Below are 20,705 nucleotides of genomic sequence, written 5' to 3' on the forward strand. Positions count from 1 at the left end.
TAAGACCCGGCGCAACCAAATAAATAAACAAATAAAAATAAAATAAAAGGCCAGGCTTCAGCTCTGGTTGATTCAGCTATTTTTGTCTATCTGAATATTAACGGGAAGTTTGAATCCACGGGTCCAAATGTCAGCTGCCTCCAACCCCACATAGACAGAGACTAGCTGCCTCTACCTGTTCCTCCTCCTGCATTTGTTTCAGATTAATAGTACCACCGTTACTCAAGCTAACATCCTGGAGTCGTTCTCATTTTCTTCTTTCTTACTCCCCCTATCATTTACCACTAAATCCAGTCTTTTGTATCTCGATTGTTCACTAGTAATGTCTCACCTCTTTATTTTTCTAAGTAGTTTTCAGTATGGCTTCCTGGCCTTCATTCTGTCTTAACTCCAGTACATCTGCCACACTGTTGTCAGTTATCATTCATTTTATTAAATTTTTATGTATGTTCATTGTTGAAATGTTAGAAAACTACCGATTAGTAAAAAGAAAAATCACTACCCTGAGAAGATGAATGGATGGTGAGATTAAGGGGTTATTTTAATTTTTAAATATTTTGGTTTCTATCTTTTCCTTATAAACATGGCATTTAACGTTGAAAAAAACGATTCCCTTGTTAACTCAGTCCCTAATCCTAAACATCTCCTCACAGATATTTCACATGTCAGTTATCACTCCCCTTTCCTCTTTTTTTGATTCGTCTCATAAATATTTACTTATGCTAAAGTTTCTTCTCTGTTCTTTCACAACCAAACTTTTTGAAGTGGCCCCCCAAAAAAAAAAGGGTATGATGCCTAAAAAAGAATTTAAAAATCATAAGTGACTATTTTAAGGAATATTAATAAAATAATAAAGATATTAATATTCATCTAGCTTAAGAGATAAAAGTTACCATTACTTTTGAAGCCTCCTCTATGTACCTCTTCTAATTGTACTTCATTCCTTCCCAGAGTAAATTGCTCTCCTGGATTTTGTTTATCATCCCCTATTTTTCTTTACTTTTTTCTGACTTCTTTTGTTTAACCTTTTAAGATTAATCCATCTTGATGGATGTAACAGTACATTTTTTAGACTAAGTAATATTCCATGTTACAAAGTCTTTTATAATTGTTTATTTTACTCCTAATTTTTTGTGAACATAGCTGCTTTAAATATTCTAACACACCTTTCCTGATGCACATGTGCATGGTTTTCTCTGGGGTATGTGTAAATATCTAGGAGTGGACTTGCTGGGTTGTACTATGTCTTTGTTCAGTTTTACCAGGTAATGTCAAAAGTGGTTAAATAAGTTTATGTTCATGCTGGTAGTACAGGAGTTCCAGGGATACCACATACTCCCCAGCACTTGGTATTGTCTGACTTAATTTTTGTGGAAGACATCTCATTGCAGTTCTGTTTCACATTTCCTTGAATGATAAAGAGGTCAGATATCGTTTTTATTTGTTTATGGGCCATTTGTGTTTCCTCTTCTATGGAATGCCTATTGACTGTTTTTCAGTTTGGTTATCCTTTATTGATTTTTATAGGAGTTCTTTTGTATGACTAAATTCTTTTCCCAGTTTAAGATTTGATTTTTCACTTTCAGTGTCTCTGAACTGCAAAGAGAATTTATCAGTCTTTTTCCTTTTTGGTTTGTACTTTCTCTGTTTTAAGAAATCCTTTTCTACTGTGAGCTCATGAAATTTTTCTAAAATTTTGTCCTAAAATGTTGTCTTCTAAAAGTCTTGCAGTTTAGTCTTTCACATTTAAGTCTTTAATCCCTTATGGGTTGAGTTAGGGATCCAATTTCTTTTCTTTTCTTTTCTTTTTTTAACGAATACCCAATTTGTCTTAGCGCCATTTACTAAGAAGCTTTCCTGTTTGGTCAACAGTCAAGTTTCCAAATATGTGTGGGTCTGCATCATCTGGGCTATCTCTTCTGTCCCATTTGGCCTGTATGTGTCCATATTTGAGTTTATGATGAAATCTTGATGCCTACCAGGGCTAATCCTGCTGCCTTTCAAATCTAGATGTCTTTTTAAAAAAAATCCAGATGTTAAAAGAAACTAGCAAAAATGTAAGATAAAGCCACCTTAAGAAAAATGAATAATTGAAAGGAGTTTTATATTTCACTTAACTTTGCCTTTCCTGATCAGCGTATGTTTACATATGCTTGTATATCATATGTTTACCCTTATTTTTAAGAGCTTATGCTTCTCATTTTATTTTTTATTGAAGTATAATTGACCTACAACACTATGTTAGCACAACATTTAATATTTCTGTGCACTACAAAATGATAATGGTAAGTCTAATTACCATTTGTCACCATAAAGTTATTACAGTATTGTTGACTATATTCCCAATGTTGTACATTTCATCGCTCTGACTCATTTATTTTGTAACTGGAAGTTTGTACCTCTTAATCTCCTTCACCTATTTCTCGTTCCCCCACCCACCTCCTGTCTGGCAGCCACCTGTTTGTTCTCTATATCTATGAATCTGTTTCTGTTTCTTTTTGCTTGTTCATTTGTTTTGCTTTTTAAATTCCACATATAAGTGAAGTCATATAGTATTTGTCTTCCTCTGTCTGACTTGTTTCACTTAACATAATACCGTCGAAGTCCATCCATGTTGTCACAGATGGCAAGATTTCATTCTTTTTTATGGCTGAGTAATATTCTGTTGTGTATATATACCACATCTTTATCAGTTCACCTTTCGATGGACACATAGGTTGCTTCTATGTCTTGGCTATTGTAAATAATGCTGCAATGAACATAGGGATGCATATATCTTTTCAAATTACTCTTTTTGTTTTCTTCAGGAAAATACCCATAAGTGGAGTTGCTGGATTGTATGATAGTTCTATTTTTAGTTTTTTGAGGAATCACCATGCTGTTTTTCATAGTGACTGCACCAATTTACATTCCCACCAACACTGCATGAGGGTTCCCTTTTCTTCAAACCCTCCCCAACATTTGTTATTTGTTGTCTTTTTGATAATAGCCATTCTGACAGGTGTGAGGTGATATCTCATTGTGGTTTTGATTTGCATTTCCCTGATGATTAGTGGTGGTGATCATCTTTTAATGTGTCTGTTGGACATTGTATGTCATTTTTGGAAAAATGACTGTTCAGGTCCTCTACCCATTTTTTAAAAAATAATTAATTAATCTAGTTTTTGGCTGTGTTGGGTCTTCGTTGCTGCATGCAGGCTTTCTCTAGTTGTGACGAGTGGGAGCTACTCTTGTTGTGGTGCGCGGGCTTCTCATTGCGGTGGGTTCTCTTGTTGTGGAGCACGGGCTCTAGAGTGCAGGCTCATTAGTTGTGGCGCACGGGCTTAGTTGCTCCACGGCATGTGGGATCATCCTAGACCAGGGCTCGAACCTGTGTCCCCTGCATTGGCAGGTGGATTCTTAACCACTGTGCCACCAGGGAAGTCCCCCTCTGCCCATTTTTAAATCAGGCTGTTTGTTTTTTTGATGTTGAGTTGTATGAGTTCTTTGTATATTTTGGATATTAATCCCTTATCAGATAACATTGTTTGCAAATATCTTCTCCCATTCAGTAGGCAGCCTTTTTGCTTTGTTGATACTTTCCTTTGCTGTGCAAAAGCTTCGTATTTAGTTTGATGTAGACCCATTTATTATTTATTTTTTTTGCTTTTGTTTCCCTTGACTGCAGCAGCATCCCCCAAAATATTACTAAGACTGATGTCAAAGAGTGTACTCCTTAAGTTTTATTCTACAGGTTTTTTGGTTTCAGGTCTTACTTTTAAGTCTTTAATCCATTTATAATTTATTTTTGTGCCTGGCATGGGAGAGTAGTCCATTTTGATTCTGTTGCATGTATCTGTCCAATTTTTCCAACACCGTTTATTGAAGAGGTTGTCTTTTCCCCATTGTGTATTCTTACATCCTTCTTGCTGATTAATTGACCATGTTAGTGTGAGTTTCTTTCTGGGCTCTCTTTTCTGTTTTATTGACTTATGTGTCTTTTTTTGTGTCAGTACCATATTGTTTTGATTTCTGTATCCTAGTAGTATAAGTTGAAATCAGCAAGTGTGTTGCCTCCATCTTTGTTTTTCTTTCTCAAGTTTGTTTTGGCTATTTGGAGTTTTGTGTTTCCATTATAGATTTTAGATTTGTTCTGGTTCTGTGAAAAATACATTGGTGTTTTGATAGGGGTTGCATTGAATCTGTAGATTTCTTTGGGGAGTATGGTCATTTTAGAAATATTAATGCTTCCAATCCATGAGAATGGTGTATTTTTACATTTGTTTGTGTCATCTTCACTTTCTTTCATCAATATAGTTTTCAGAGTAAAGATCTTTAACCTCCTCCGTTAGATTTCTTTCTAGGTATTTAATTTTTGATACAATTGTAAATGGGAATGTTTTCTTAATTTTACTTTTTGATAGCTTCTTGTTCATGTATAGAAACACAACAGATTTCTGTATATTACTTTTGTATCATTCAACTTTACTAAATTCATTTATTAATTTGAATAGTTTTTTTGGTGGCCTGTCTAGGGTTTCCTATGTTTAGTATCATGTCATCTATAAACAGTAATGGTTTTACTTCTTCCTTTCCAATTTGGATTTCTTTTGTTTCTTTTTCTTATCTGATTGCTGTGATAATGCCACTTTTCATATATAATACATTTTGTATTGGAAATAGTTATTTTCATAAAACAATGTCTGTTAATAAACAATGAATTTGTTTTTATTTTTAAATAAACAAAATTTAAAATTTCACAGTTGTAATTTCTATTGCAGTAAATAGCAATATATCTATATTTTCCCCCTATAAGCAAAAGCTTTTTGGGTTACTCAAAAATTTATAAGTGTAAGAGGCTCCTGAGACCAAAAAGTTTAAGACCTATTGCTCTAAAGTAAACATTTAAAACTCTTAATATATACTTTGTTAAGTACACTTTTAGCTATATTCCACACCTTTTGATAGGTAATATTTTTGTGATAATTCCTTTTTTTTTTTTTTGGCTGTGCTGCGGGGCTTGTGGGATCTTAGTTCCCCCACCAGGGATTGAACCTGGGCCCTCGCCAGTGAGAGCACGGAGTTCTAACCACTGGACTGCCAGGGAATTCCCATGATAATTCATTTCTGAATATGTTCTAGTTTTCTTCTTTGATCATTGAGTTGTTCGAAGGTGTGTTTTAAAATTTCCAAATGTATGTGGGTTTTTTCCAGTTCTTTTTGCTGTTGATTTCTAATTTACTGCATTGTGGTCAGAGAATGTGATTTGTATCACAGTTCTTTGAAATTTGTTGAGGTAGACTCTGGCTTCACACCAGTTTTTATAAATGCTTTGTAAGTGCTTGAAAAGATTTTTTTCTCTAGTTAGTGTCAGTGTTTTTAAAATGCTCTATTGATCAATGAGCAGGTAGGAAAATAGTAAATACTCTAGATACTTTTAGGCAGAGGGAGATTTCATGCAGGTAATAGGTTACAAGGGTGTGGTTAGGACTAGAGCAGCAAAAAGGGTAGAGAGGGTTTGAGAGGAAGAGGGAGGTTGTCTAAGGATCTGGGAGTTGTTACTACCTATGGCTGGAACCAAAGAGCCTGCACTTGCTACTAAGCTGCTGGAGCACTGGTACAAGTTACTGCTACTTGGTAGAACCACGCACACTCTTGCAACTCAGCAAGAACCCAGGAGCTCAACTTTTGCTGATTTTTCTGGAATCTACAGCTGCCAGCTCTTGACTTCAATAGGAGACACCTTCCGTTGGAGGTGTTTCAGAACCAGGAGTAAAATGGGAGGGGGAATGGCATTTTTCTTCTACTTTTTTTCCCCCCAGTGCCTTCTTTTGGCAGAATGGAAGACAGAGGAGTCTGACAGAAATAGTTCACAGGCTTTTTTGTCTGCTTGATCTATCCATTACTTTGAGAGATCTTAATAAAATTTCCTACTATGAAGGTAGATTTGTTAATATTCCTTTGCTTGTCTATTTTCAAAGCTAAGTTGGGTATATACAAGTTTTTTTTTATCATTTAAATTTTATTTTATTTTTTACATAGCAGGTTCTTATTAGTTATCTATTTTATACATATTAGTGGGGTGTATACAAGTTCTATGCTTTTGATGAACTGAACCTTTTATCATTATATAGTTTGTTTTTTTTAAATCTGTTAGTATTTTTGGTCTTAAAGTCAGTTTTACTTGATATTAGTGTAACTTTGTCAACTTTCTTTGGCCTGGTATCTTTTCTGTCCTTGATTTTGAACCTTTCGGTGCCCTTATCTTTTAAAAATCACATAAACTGTATATTGTCACCATCCATTTAACTTTATCTTTTAACTAAAGAACTTTCATTTTTTTACTGACTAACTGATATAATGGACTTTATCTTTTAACTAAAGAACTTTCATTTTTTTACTGACTAACTGATATAATGGAATTTCTTTCATTTTGTATGATTTTCATTTGTCCTTTTTTTGTATCTGTATCTTAGTATGGATTGATTTCTTTTTCCTTTTTCTCATTTTGCTTTTTCCACCTCTCCACGTTTGGAACTTATACACTCCTATTCTTTTACAGGTTACCCTAGCTATTTTTGCATTTATTTTGCTGTTATCATTCTAGTTTTTATTTCATACTTTTTGTTACAAAAATTTCAATCATGAGGAAAAGTACAAAAAAGATAGTACAACATCTCTAGTCTTTATGTAGATTCAACAATTAACATTTTCTGTATTTATTTTTTCTTTCATTTATTTTTTTGTTTAATAAACATTTTTTGTTTTTGTTAAGTCTTACTGAGAAAAAACGCACATACCATGATCATTCAAAGTATACAGGCTAATGGCTTTTATTATTCAGAGTTGGGCAACTGTCACCACAGTCAATTTTAGGACAGTTTAATAAATGCTTTTACTAAAGTGTGTGTAATATACAGAAAAGTACACAAATCTAAATATAGAGTTCACATATTCACAAAGTGAATGCATCCTTTTAACCACCACATGAAATGGAATAATACTTATACCCCAGGAGCCTCTCTTATGCCCACTCCTAATGACTGCTTCCTCTTCCCAAAGGTAACCACTGTCTTGACTTCTAATGCCATAGGTTACTTTTGCCTGTTTGTGAGCTTTATGTAAATGAAATTATATGATATGGGTTTTTAAAAATTTTGGGGTTTTTGTTTCGTTTGCTCAACATTAGTTTATGGGATCCATGTTCTGTGTAGAACAAATTCGTTTTTATTGCATTGTATGAATATATCACAGATTATCTACCCAATTTACTGTTGATAGGCATTTGAATTATTTCTGTTTTGGGCCTGTCATGAATAATGCTCCTATAAACATTCTTGTACGTGTGTTTTGTCGAACATATGTATGTTGGGTATATACCTTAGAATAAAATCGGTGGGTCAGAGCATATGTTTATATTCACGTTTACAAAGAAGCACCAAATGGTTTGCCAATCTACACTCCATCGAACCGTGTATGAGAGTTACATGTCTTGAACATACATACTTGCCAACTTGGTCTCGTCAGTTTTTAATGTTAGCCATTTTGGTAGATATATGTTACTATTGTAATGTGGCTTTAATTTGCGTTTTTCTGTTCCCCACTGAGGTTGACCCCTTTTTCCTATATTTATTGGTCATTAAGATGCTTTCTGTCAATCATGTGTTCTAGTTTCTCACCAATTTTTCTGTTCGGTTGTTTGTCTTTTTTTTTTAAATTAATTTGCAGGAATTGTGATAGCTAATTTAACATACATAGTTATCAAAATCTAAAGTTTTATCAGTATGTTTGCACTCTTTTCAAAAAATAAAATGACCTTGGAAGGCTTTAACTCCCATCACCTGCCTACCAATTTATATGTTGATTGCCCTAATCTTACAGATTAGGCATTTCTGGCTAATATTCTTTATTGCAAATCCAAAATCTGAAAAAAGGCTTAGACTCACAGATATAGAGAACAAATCAGTGGTTACCAGTGGGGAGAGGAAAGGGGGCAGGGGTGAGATAAGAGGCACAAACTATTATGTATAAAAAAAGCTACAAAGTTATATTGTACAACACAGGGAATATAGCCAATGTTTTATAATAGCTATAAATGGAGTATAACTTTTAAAATTGTGACTCACTATAGTGTGCACCTGTAACTTATATAATATTTTACATCAGCTGTACTTCAATTTAAAAAAAGAAAGAGGACTCCCCTGGTTGTCCTGTGGTTAAGACCCCATGATCCCAATGCAGGGGGCCCAGATTCAAACCCTGGTCGGGGAACTAGATCTTGCATACCACAACTAAGAGCCTGCATGCTGCAACTAAAGATCCCACTCGTGGCAACTAAGACCTGGCGCAGCCAAATAAATAAGTACATAAATATTAAAAAAAAAAAAGGGGGGCTTCCCTGGTGGCGCAGTGGTTGAGAGCCTGCCTGCTAGTGCAGGGGACGCGGGTTCGAGCCCTGGTCTGGGAAGATCCCACATGCTGCGGAGCAGCTGGGCCCGTGAGCCACAATTACTGAGCCTGTGCTCTAGAGCCTGTGCTCCGCAACAAGAGAGGCCGCGATAATGAGAGGCCCGCACACCGCGATGAAGAGTGGCCCCCACTTGCCGCAACTGGAGAGAGCCCTTGCGCAGAAACGAAGACCCAACACAGCCATAATAAATAAATAAATAAATAAATAAATAAACCCAAAGTTTAAAAAAAAAAAAAAATAGGAAGAACACTGACATAAATCACAGCAAGATCTTTTTTGACCCATCTCCTAGAGTAATGAAAATAAAAACAAAAATAAACAAATGGGACCTAATGAAATTTAAAAAGCTTTTGCACAGCAAAGGAAACCATAAACAAGATGAAAAGACAACCCTCAAAATGGAAGAAGATATTCACAAACGAATCAACGGACAAAGGATTAATCTCCAAAATATATACACAGCTCATGCAGCTCAATATCAAAAAACCAAACAACCCAATCAACAAATGGGTGGAAGACCTAAATAGACATTTCTCCAAAGAAGACATACAGATGGCCAAGAGGCACATGAAAAGATGCTCAACATCACTAATTATTAGAGAAATGCAAATCAAAACTACAATGAGGTTCACTTCACACTGGTTAGAATGGGCATCATCAGAAAATCTACAAACAATAAATGCTGGAGAGGGTGTGGAGGAAAGGGAACCCTCTTGCAGTGTTGGTGGGAATGTAAATTGATACAGCCATTATGGAGAACAGTATGGAGGTTCCTTAAAAAAACTAAAAATAAAATTACCATATGACCCAGCAGTCCCACTACTGGGCATATACCCAGAGAAAACCTTAATTCAAAAAGACACATGCACCTCAGTATTCATTGCAGCACTATTTACAATAGCCAGGACATGGAAGCAACCTAAATGCCCATCAACAGACGAATGGATAAAGGAAGATGTGGTACATACATACATACAATGGAATATTACTCAGCCATAAAAAGGAACAAAATCAGGTCATTTGTAGAGACGTGGATGGACCTAGAAACTGTCATACAGAGTGAAGTAAGTCAGAAAGAGAAAAACAAATATCATACATTAACACATATATGTGGAATCTAAAAAAATGGTACAGATGAACCAGTTTGCAAGGCAGAAATAGAGACAGATGTAGAGAACAAATATACGGACACCAAGGGGGGAAGGGGAGGGGTGGGATGAAATGGGAGATTGGGATTGACATGTATACACTAATATGTATAAAATAGATAACTAATGAGAACCTGCTGTATAGCACAGGGAACTCCACTGTACAGTAGAAACTAACACAACATTGTAAAACAACTATACCCCAATTTTTTTTAAAAAAGTACTTTTTTAAAAAATAAAGTGGAAAAAATAAATTTAAAATGGCTTAGAAATAAAAACTTTTTGGAAGTTGACTACAAATTTTTCTTGTGGCGAAACCTGAAATGAGTGGGTATGCGATTGCCTAGTGTTTTTAAAAATTTCATATGCTGTAAACATTCACATATTTGAGTGCGAAATACTAATTAGTTTGGTGGGGTGCATTGTTATTATTTTTATAAAATCCAGAAAATTCTTAATTTTGAAATAGCTGGCCCCAGGAATTTTTACATAAGGAATTGTGAGCCTGTGTTGTTTTATACAATCATTGTTTAGATTTACTTACATATTTACGTATTTTTGCTTTCTATGTCTTCTTGCATCTTTCACCTGTCATTTAGAATTATTTTCCAGAAGGAAATTAAGATTTATTGTTTAGCTGCTTAGTGTTGGTGGTAAACTCTGTTTTATCTGAAAATACCTTTTTTTCACCTGTGTTCTTGAAACTATATCTAGTTTTGCTAGGTATAGGAGTTAAAATTGTCAATTATTTTCACTTAGATGAAAGATAAAATTCCACTTGTTTTCTAAATTCTAGTATTATCTGACTTCAATTATTGCTCTTAAAATGATAGCCATCAGTCTAATTTTGCATATCTTTGTAGGTAATCTTTTCTCTAGTTTTAGGATTAGCTCTTTTTCAGTTGGTGTTCTGTACTTTCACAGTGATGTGTGTGAGTTTGGGATTCTTTTTATTTATACTGTTTGGAATTCATTCTGGACGTGGACTTGAGGATTGATGTCTTGAACAGTTCTGGAGAATTCTCATGCATTATCTCTTTAAATGTTGCCTCCTATTCTCTTGTATTCTCTTTGTCTCATGTTTTCACCTCTGTTTCTCTGTTACATCCTGGAAAAATTCTTCAGACATCTTCCTAGGTATTAATTCTCTCTTCACCTGTGTTTAACCTACTGTTTAATCTATCCACTAAGTTTAAAAAGGGTTTTTTTTTTTATTTAGGTACACTTCACATGCCATAGAATTCATCCACTTAAAGTGTACAATCAGTGATTTTTTTTTTAGTATATTTACCCAGTTATGCAACTGTCCCCATTATCTAATAGAAAATTTTCATCATCCCCAGAGGAAAACCTTGTACCCATAAGCATTCACTGTCCATCTTCTTCCCATCTACTGGCAGACACCAGTCTAATTTTTAGGTCTATAGATTTGCCTCTTCTGGGCATTTTATATAAATGGTATCAACCTATATGTGATCTTCTGTGACTGACCACTTTTACTTACCATAATGTTTCTGAGGTTCCTCCATGTTGCAGCATGTATCAGTACTTCATTCTTTTTTTTTATGGCCAAATAACATTCCACTGTATGAATACAACAGATTTTGTTTACCTGTACATCAGTTAATAGACATTTGGGTAGCTTCTATTTTTTTCTGTTATGATTAATGCTGTTTTGAACATTTGTGTTCATGTTTTTATGTGGATTTGTTTTCTTCATCCATTGAGCCCTTAAATCTAATTATACAAGAAATACACTTCTACATTCTTGTCATAAAAGAGTCATAATATAAAAGTATATAGTGTGAACAGGGGTGTCCTCTTTCTCCTCCATTTTTGCTGCTAGGAGGGAACTACTGTAAAATAGTTGGATGTGCTTCCTTCTCTCTCTTCCGTATGCGTTTATATGACGTTTGTATAAATCTCTTGCTTTTGTTTTAATATAAAGGAATTATATGTATTTTTGAGGCTTTCTTTTTTTTCCATTTCAGTATGTTTTGGGATTCTTCTGTTGTTGTTAGTACACAGAGATCCACATCATTCTTAATGGCTGTGTAGCCTTATTTCCATATGCCATAATTTGTAAAATTATTGATAGACACATATATTGTTTCTGGATTTTGCATACAGTGAAGCAGTCAACATCCTTATTAATTTTTTAAAAAAGCATTTACTGAGGAAGAACATTATTTATCAGGCACAGTTTTGAATGCTAGGATTACAAAGATAAGTAGACCATAATCTCTGCCTTAGAGTTGCTCACAGTTATATAAATGCTACAAGAACATAAAGTAAATTAATTGGGGATCTGGTGCTTTTCCAGCTAGGAAGATAGATTTGTATTGCATCAGGTATTTTATGCTATTGTCTTCTGAATAATTTCTCATTTGGTTCTTACTACTTTTTTAAAGTATTTTTCTAGATTCTGAAAAGACAAATTGTTGCCTTAGTGGATAGAACTTGTATTCCCCAGGATTTTTTTTTTTTTGCTTCTGTTAGTTGCCTGGGGCATTACTTCCTTGACCACTTGATTAAATTCTTGCCTAAGGTTCTCAGCAGGAATTCAGACTCAGACCCATGTGGGTGTCTGCTTGAGATTTTGACATTTCATGGGAGACATTTTTTTCTTCCTATACCCATTGCTAAGTTCTAAGCAGGCAGATTTCATTGTTATCTCTTTCTGTGCCCTTTATCTTATTCACTATTACACTGAGGGGTCATAGTTTTATGCAGGTCTTCCGAGAGCTTCCTCACTTTTTGGTCTTGCCCCCCTTGGGTTTGGTAGAAAACCCCAAAGTGAAATCCAACCCTGATCCTTTGAATATTTCAGAGTTCATGTGTTCACTTTGTTTTTGTTTTCTGTGGAATTATTCAGAATATCTACATTGTGCTGGAAATAAAATTTTGTTTAGTCTTTAAATGCATTCTTCCTTTAGCTTTCAGTATACCACAGTCCTGGTTTTTCTCCCCTTTGATCACTCTCTTTTTGAACACTGCTGTACCCTGAAATCATGTAGAGATTATTTACGTATTTGTCTCTGTTTTTAGACTGTGGGCTCTTCACAAACAGGAATCATTTAGTCTTGTCATTTTTTTGCATCCCAGTCTGATTTTTGAAAATGTTAGTTTATTTTTTAATTTTTTATTCTTTTGGCCATGCTGAGCAGCTTGTGGGATCTTAGTTCCCCGACCACTGATCAAGGTCACTGCCAGGCCCCCAGCAGTGAAAGTGCCGAGTCCTAACCACTGGGCCTCCGGGGAATTCCCAAAAATGTTAGTTTAAAATAAGAATGAACACCTTGATTTGTTGAAGCCTTTCCATTTCCTAAAAGGGGGAAAAGTTTCAATAAATAAATGTTAGAATTAAGGGCTATAGAAGTATACTTAGGAAAAAAGTATTTTTTCTTAATTTGCATGAATCAAATTCTACCTTATTTTAAAATAAGGTAAGATCATTTCAGTGCCGTGTCATCTCACCCTGAAAGAAGAAAAATGTTGAAATTGTTTAATATTGTTGGGGGGAAAGTAGTAATTTATTAGTGAAATTATATTAATGTGTATGGTATTCTTATTTTTTTTCTATCACACCCTCCTATTGTTAACCTTCCACCTTTAGTTGATTGTTAGATGAAATTAGAGAAAACATGTTGGGCATTTTATATACAGTTGCATTAGCAGTCATTGTCGTATATCTCTACATTTTTAATGTTTTCCCCTCACTTGTTTATATTTCTCCCTACCCTAAATAAGGATTTCTACCCTTTAGAATAGTTTCTCAAAGTGTCAGTTTTAAATAAAATTTTACAAGATGTGAGGCCTAACTCTCCAACTCCTTAACTTGCTCCATTTTTCATCACATTTTAATATACCATACACTTATTTGTTTTTGTTATTATTTATTAACTCTCTTCTCTCACTAGAGTTTAAGCTTTACAGGGCCAGGAATCTTGTCAGTTTGTCCATTGATGTACTGCCATTATTAGTATCTAAGAGGGATATATTCTCTCCTGGTTTTGATTCATAACCATAAGAGTATCATTTAAATATTTTGTGGCTTGGTTTCAACATATATTAGTGTGGGATGATACTTACACAAATACATTAGTTTAGAAGCTGAACTGTTTTATATATGAATGAGCTTTTTAGGATGCTATTTAAAATACTTAGTCTTTTTTTCCTTTTTTTTTTTTTATTAAGAGCATTTCATTGAGTGTGGTATTCTTCATTAAACAGTAATGTTCTCTGTCATACAAATGTAGTAGTACTTTTTTATACAGTCATACCCATCATCCTCAGCTGTCTGAAAAAGCAAAAACTTGAACTAATATATAAGCATGAGCATTGATGAAAATGATCAGAAGCCGAGGAGGTAAAGATGGCATCATTGGGATGAAACACCGTGTTTTAGCACCGTGCTACACAAAGTGTGGTCTGTGGACCTGTTACTGGGCTGTGCTTTTCATTTTATGAGGACTTGGAAAAATTGTACCTAATTTCTCCGGTTAATTTCAGTGAGGGAGTATAGTATGGTTTAAGAGCAAATGAAGCAATAAATGTTAGCCAGTGTTAAATGCCAGCACTGGAGATGGATTAGGATTTGTTGCACTAAAATAATGTGATATATTCACCAAAATAAGTAAGCCCTTTTGCTTGGTAATGTATGGTGGGGCTAGGGAGGGGGAAACAGCAAATAAAAGAGAAAGAAGAGGAGAAAGCAAGAGAATGTCAGTGACTAGAGGTTAGATATTATGACAAGTTATTGATAGTCGAAGAGCAGATGACAGTTAAAAAAGTGAAAACTGGGGCTATCAAGCTATCAGAACTGTATACTGAAGGATCATGTGGGCTTGTAGACCTCACTGTTGTCTGAGGATGTCACAATAGAGTAATCATTATTTAAAAAAAAAAACTTTTTTTGACGTCTTTATTGGAGTATAATTGTGAGTAATCATTATTAACAGGCTAAATTATGTTCAGTACACATAATGTCAGGGATCTGTATTAGAGTTTAGAGTTTTACCATGTTCATTTAAAATTTTTTTGATATTTAAAAGTATTAGTCTTCATCTATTTTATCTCATTTCCTGATCATGCCAGGGAAGCACATGGCATATTCAAACTTGGTTTAACATTATGGGTCTGTGTTGGGATAGGCATTGATATTATCAGTTGGGGGAAATGGAACAGGACTGATTAGAACATAGTGATTACGGTTTTTTTTTCTTTTTTCCTTTTTGGCTGTCCCACACGGCATGCGGGATCTTAGTCCCCTGACCAGGGATCAGACCTGTGTCCCCTGCAGTGGAAGCGCAGAGTGCTAACCACTGGGCCTCCAGGGAATTCCCATAGTGGTTACAGTTTTTAAAGTGATCTTTAAATTGCTTTCACTCTTTTGTATAAAAACTGTATCTTGCGCTTTCCGAGGACTTTAAATCTCATAAGGCTAAGAGTAATAATATGTGTCTGTTTTATTCTGTTGGCCTTTTTACGCCCCCACACTTGACCTTTGCTGTGGAGCAGCTCCTCTGGTCATTCTTGGGGATGCGGTAGTGGAGAAGAGGACACGTTAAGCTCCTGGGCAGCCTTTTCATGTTACATAAATACTTTCCTCGACCCCTGTAGTAAGCTCCAGTCACAGGGAAGAGTAAATCTCAAGAATAATCCCTCGTGTGTACTGAAGCGGGAAAAAGTTTTAGGAACTGAACTTGTGTCACTCTTAAGTGCAGGGTCACACATCCTAGGATGTTGTAGCAGTCTAGAGATTCTCAACCATCGTTCGATGACGTACAGGAATGCCATTCACTTTTGTGGTGTTTCCCAACATCTTGTCGTTGATGATAGTTAACTGCAAAAGTTGTCAGTGGTTTTCTTACCCCCAAAAGTAGTAAATTTCAGTGGATTCATATCACTTAGATTCATTTGCATTCATGAGGAAGGAGAGAAAGGGAGGTGCTGACTGGACTATAGAGCCATTGAAAAGCCAAGCCAGTTCTGAAAGTGTTAAATCTTTTTTTTTTTTTTTCATGGTATTTAGATACATCAGGATCTTTTTTACTGAGTATATAAACCCACTTGGGTCTCTTAGAAGAGCTCAAATTCCTATGAGTTTTCCAGACTTGAGCCAACACAAGATGAGGGCTAGATAGAATTTTCAGGTTTACTCTAGATTTGGGATGCTTTAAAACAGTTAGATTCTGGGCCTGGCCTTTTTGCCTGGGGTGCTTTAAAACATTTAGATTCTGGGCCTGGCCTTTTTGCCTTGGAAGACAGATGTACTGCTGTACACAGTCTGGGAATAAAGTGCATCTTTATAGATTGAGATCATGTATCGCCAGGTATGTGTTAAATATTGAGAGAAGAATCATTTTAGGCATATTAAATTTACTCAGAAAATTAATTTTTATTTTTCAGGTGGTTCTAGTACTTGAAGAGTCAGGAAAATTAAACTTTTTTTTTGAAAGTGGGTTGTCTACTCTAGCCACTTTTTTTTTTTAGTATTTGTTTATTCGGTTGCGTCAGGTCTTAGTTGTGACAGGCGGGCTCCTTAGTTGCAGCTCGCCAGCTCCTCAGTTGCGGCATGTGAACTCTTAGTTGTGGCATGCATGTGGGATCTAGTTCCCTGACGAGGGATCGAACCTGGGCTCCCTGCATTGGGAGTGTGGAGTCTTAACCACTGTGCCACCGGGGAAGTCCCCAGGAAAATCAAACTTTTATTAATGACATATATCATATATTTTTTAATGCATATTTTTCCCCTACTTTAACATATCTGAAATCAAGATGTGTCTAATGAGTGGTGTGTAATTGTTTAATTGGTAGCAGTTTTCCTTTCCTAGTATTACATGAAATAATAGTGCGTCTTATGATTGATGCTGTGTCTTAGATTCAGAGAACCATGGTACATTTGTAATATATGTAATTAGTTTTCCCATCTCTCTCCAATTTAGGGACAGACAGGGTGATATTTGGCTATGAACCTTTGGAACTGTTAATTTTTAAGCCCCCTTAGCTCCCAGTAGTTTGTAAGTAGTTCTGCTTCTTTACTTAGTTACCTTCTGCAGTTATTTTCCAGTTATCTCCAGTTATCTCAATTCTAGGCTCTTATTTTCACCACTGTCTAGGAAAGCAGCCAATGTTGCCCCGATGGTCTAATAATCTGGTGGTATCACTGCTTTTGCTAGTGTTCTAATGCACGTGTTTCTCATCTACTTTTGCTAACACTTTGTCTTCAAAGTTAGGAGGTGAATGCTTCCTCATGTGATGATAGCTTTCTGTTGATAGATGCTACATGGTATGATCTCTAAACACATGGTATTCTCTCTAAACAGTTATGCTAGTTCTTCACATTCTCAAGTGAGTATGAATTTTCCTTTATTTTTATGTTGAACTCTTTAAGTCCTCTTTTTTTAGCTTCTGTGTTCATATTCAGTTCTTAGAAACGGGTTCTTAGAACCAGTTTCTTAGAAGAGCCAGAGGACCCTTGAGGGACCTGTTTGCTTACTTAAAGACACTTCCTGCCCTCTTTAATGATTATTGTTCCAGGAAGGATACCTAAGAGTGAATTCCCTGTTTCTATGAGCCTGCCAGATACACTGTTTGACCTTCTACTCTTATCTTTTTTTTTTTTTTTTTCGGTAAGTTTTATTAGTACACTGGTAAATCATTAGTTTTATTAGTATGCTTAGTAAGTACTCATTAACCCCCCAAATGTTTGTCCTGCTCTGTCTCTTTATTGCAGAGGATGTGGATGTGCAAGGTAGTTTATTGCCTGATAGCAGAGACAGTAAGGGACTGGCATGAATTGTCTTTTTAATGTAGTGACTCCACCCCTCAATGAAAAAAAATGCTCCAGTGAATGTCTTGGATTCTGACCTGTGATACTGAAATTGAAATGGATGATTTCAATGGATGAAAATGGATGATAGTGGATGATAGCCTCTTCTAATGGGGAGAGGTTGGAGCAGAGGTTCTGTATTAATCATCTTTCGCTGTGACAGATTACCCCCAAATTTAGTAATTTGAAAGAACAAGCATTTATAATCCCATGTAATTCGAAGGGCCTTGAAGCAGAGAGTTGGATTCTGGCTTGAGTTTGCAGGCAGTATACTGGCTCCAGCTGCAGTCATCTGAAATCTTGGCTGGAATTGGAGATTCCAGATTGGAGATTCTTCCAAATCATCCATGGTTATTGGCAGGCGGCCCTAACCTTACCGCGTAGGCCTCTGAATTGGACTGTTCACAATATGGCAAGTGATTCTAGAGAGAATGACCCAGATGTAAATCATAATCTTTCATAACCTCATCTTGGGAGTGACATACCATCATTTCTGCTGTATTCTATCGGTTACACAGACCAACTCTGGTACAGTGTGGGAGGGAACTACACTAGGATGTGAATACCAGGAGGCAGTTACTTGGAGATTCTCTTGCAGTTTGGCTATACCACAGGTCCCTTTCTTTGTGGACATATAAGAAGTAGTGTTAGGGTGGGGGAAACTTTTCTTTTTCCACAGTGCTCTTCACCGTTATCTTCAGGAGACCTAGGAATAATTACACCAACACGAGTCTTCTTAACTTGCCTTTATATCCTGTTTCAGTTGGTAGCTATGCAAATCGACCTTCCTTTATATCTTAATTCAGTAACAAGGGCTGTCTTCCTTGTCTTAGTAAAGTTTTCAAGGTCTGGAGGATTTCCACAGCAGTGTTTCCCAAAATGTAGTCATTGAAAGAAGACTTTTCCAAGATGCCCTACACTGAGAGGATTCCAGTACTTTCGGAAGCCTGTATGTTGTCTTCCTCCCCTTAGAGAATCATTGTGCAAGTTAGTATATCAGAAGTCTATGAGAATTCCTGCTTTAAAAAAAAAATCCTTTTTTTTTTTGTTGTTGAGCCCAGTGTTTCTGAAAATTTACTTGATCACAGAACCCACATTTGTTGACAGAAGTAGGATAAATTAAAAACCCTCTTCTAACATAGACACTTACAACGAATATATTCCTCCTTTATTCAAAACAAATTGTTTATGCAGCTTTATTTCTGTATTTTGGATAATTAAAATTTTTCTAAAGTAATTTTCAATTTGTAATTTTGCATTTTGGAAGGCAGCTGAGGTCAGAAATTGCAATTAGTTGATATCTTATTTTCCATGTTACTAGCAGTTATGATATTGCACCATCTGAGGAAAAGTTTTCACTTTTGGCAATTTAAAGAGCCATTGATTCTTAGCAAAGAAGGGAGGAGTTTTTAATTCTGTAGTGTTGTTAGATGGTGGTAAGCTTATTTAAAGGCATTATGAATTGAAAAGATCTAGAAACATTGCTGTATTGATAGTAATATTTCACTGTCTAGAAAAATCAGAAACTAGCTTTTAAGTAGAGAGTTGTTTGGAGTTCTGAACAGAAATCCATGCTTGTGTGCTTTAATCCAAGAAAAGATGTTCATTAAGAATCTTTATAATGTTACATGCACTTCTAATAACATTGGTTATTTTGCTTTTAAACCCGTAAATTATGGGCTGCTGTGGTTTTTGTTTTGCTTTGTTGTATACTGAAAAAGAATGTCCACTGATGATAACAAGGGAAGAACTGAACAATAAAAGCTGTACAAACAAGAATGCAAATACATAGCCATTTTGGGACATCTAGTATGTGAAAAAATAACTTTATGTATCTCAGGCCCTGGTATGTTATATTCTGGTGTTGAAAGATTAAATTATATGTGAATGATCCTATTTTAAGAAAATAAACAGGGGCTGTAAATTGTAAATTAAAATTATTTTAAACTTTTTCAAAAGACTTTTTAACTTAATATAGTTCTTCTGGAAAGCCTGTCTGTCTGAAATGATGCATTTTTTAAGGATTATGGAGAACTGTGGTTTTTATAATTGAAAAGCAGTAAAGGAAACCCTGCTGAGACTTTTAAGCATTTATAACCTTATAACTTTAATGGAGTAGTTTTGAAGTTTTATAGGTAGCTGGCTGCTCTTCATAACCACTTTACATCATCAATGTTTACAAATATATTTAGAAATATTTTGGAAATAGATTGTGAATTATAGGACAGGCAATTAAAAATTTGAGAATTAGGCATGTAAAATATATAGAAGATATAAGGGGCTTGTAAAGGAAAAGGCATGAGCATTTGGATGAAATTTAATCAAGGATTTCAGACTGTGTGCATACAAGTATATTGTATTATGTTGTAAGGAAAAAAAGTACAAGTTATTATTGATACTCTTTTCTAGAAACGACTACAGAAGGAACTGTTGGCTTTGCAAAATGACCCACCTCCCGGAATGACTTTAAATGAAAAGAGTGTTCAAAATTCAATTACACAGTAAGTGTTTAAGTTTCAAAGTTCTTGTTTGTTTTTCTTTTGTTATCAATGTAATGTATGAATATATACTCATTTTAAAAATACAGAATTATTTTCGTATTTCATCCCATTCTCTTCCACCAAGAGCTAAGTACAGTAAACAGATCTTATTCTGTGCATTTATATATACAATTTTGTTTTATAAAAGTTTCCTGCTAATGAGGCAGCGTTTAAAAACTTTGGTCTGACTTTGTTATGAAATATTCTTCACCTGTAATAGAGCAGTTTGGTATGAGGTTATTTATCAGACTTTTCAGAAACATTTAAGGCTCTGAAGAGAATGACAGTCAAGAGGTATCTCTATCCCTGTCCCCTGAACATATTACGTAGTTGCTTTCTTTACAGAAGGGTAGCTAAATGAATGTCAGACTCTTAGCATTCTCATTTAATAGATAAGAAACTGTTCCATGAGGATGAAAAAGTGAAGGGTAGAAGGAGGACGTAGAAGTATTCTCTAATTTAGCTCCTTCCGTGGGAGTGGAGCAGAAGTCTCTTCCCAGGTATGTGCCAAGAAGAGTAGCGATATGGGTCCCCTCCGTTAAAAATGAGCATTTGAATTAGTTTAAAGTGTTTTCAAGAGTATCATCCTAAGATTTCACAACCCAGTGTGGTCTGTCCTTACAACTCCTTTGATTTAACAATTCTGTTAGACAAGAGTAAATGTTCTAAAATGGGAAATTTTTAAGCAATTGACTCTCTCCTTAAAAAAAAAACTCCAAAAATGTAAAAGGGGT

General features: G+C 35.3%; 1 protein-coding gene across 3 annotated transcripts in view; it reads left to right on the plus strand.

Annotated features, from left to right (window-relative positions):
- The window catches only part of UBE2W (ubiquitin conjugating enzyme E2 W), a 74,122-nt gene that overhangs the window by 20,146 nt on the left and 33,271 nt on the right, over positions 1 to 20,705 (plus strand). For all 3 annotated transcript variants that reach the window (XR_014236381.1, XM_082363650.1, XM_082363649.1), the window contains exon 2: positions 19,841 to 19,932. Coding sequence is in view for 2 of the 3 variants with exons in the window: in XM_082363650.1 (XP_082219776.1) it covers positions 19,841 to 19,932 (92 nt within the window). In the remaining variant the exon portion in view is untranslated. The remainder of the gene's footprint in view (positions 1 to 19,840; positions 19,933 to 20,705) is intronic.

This window comes from Balaenoptera borealis, assembly GCF_965194805.1.
Source record: "Balaenoptera borealis genome assembly, chromosome: 17".
NCBI lineage: Eukaryota > Metazoa > Chordata > Mammalia > Artiodactyla > Balaenopteridae > Balaenoptera > Balaenoptera borealis.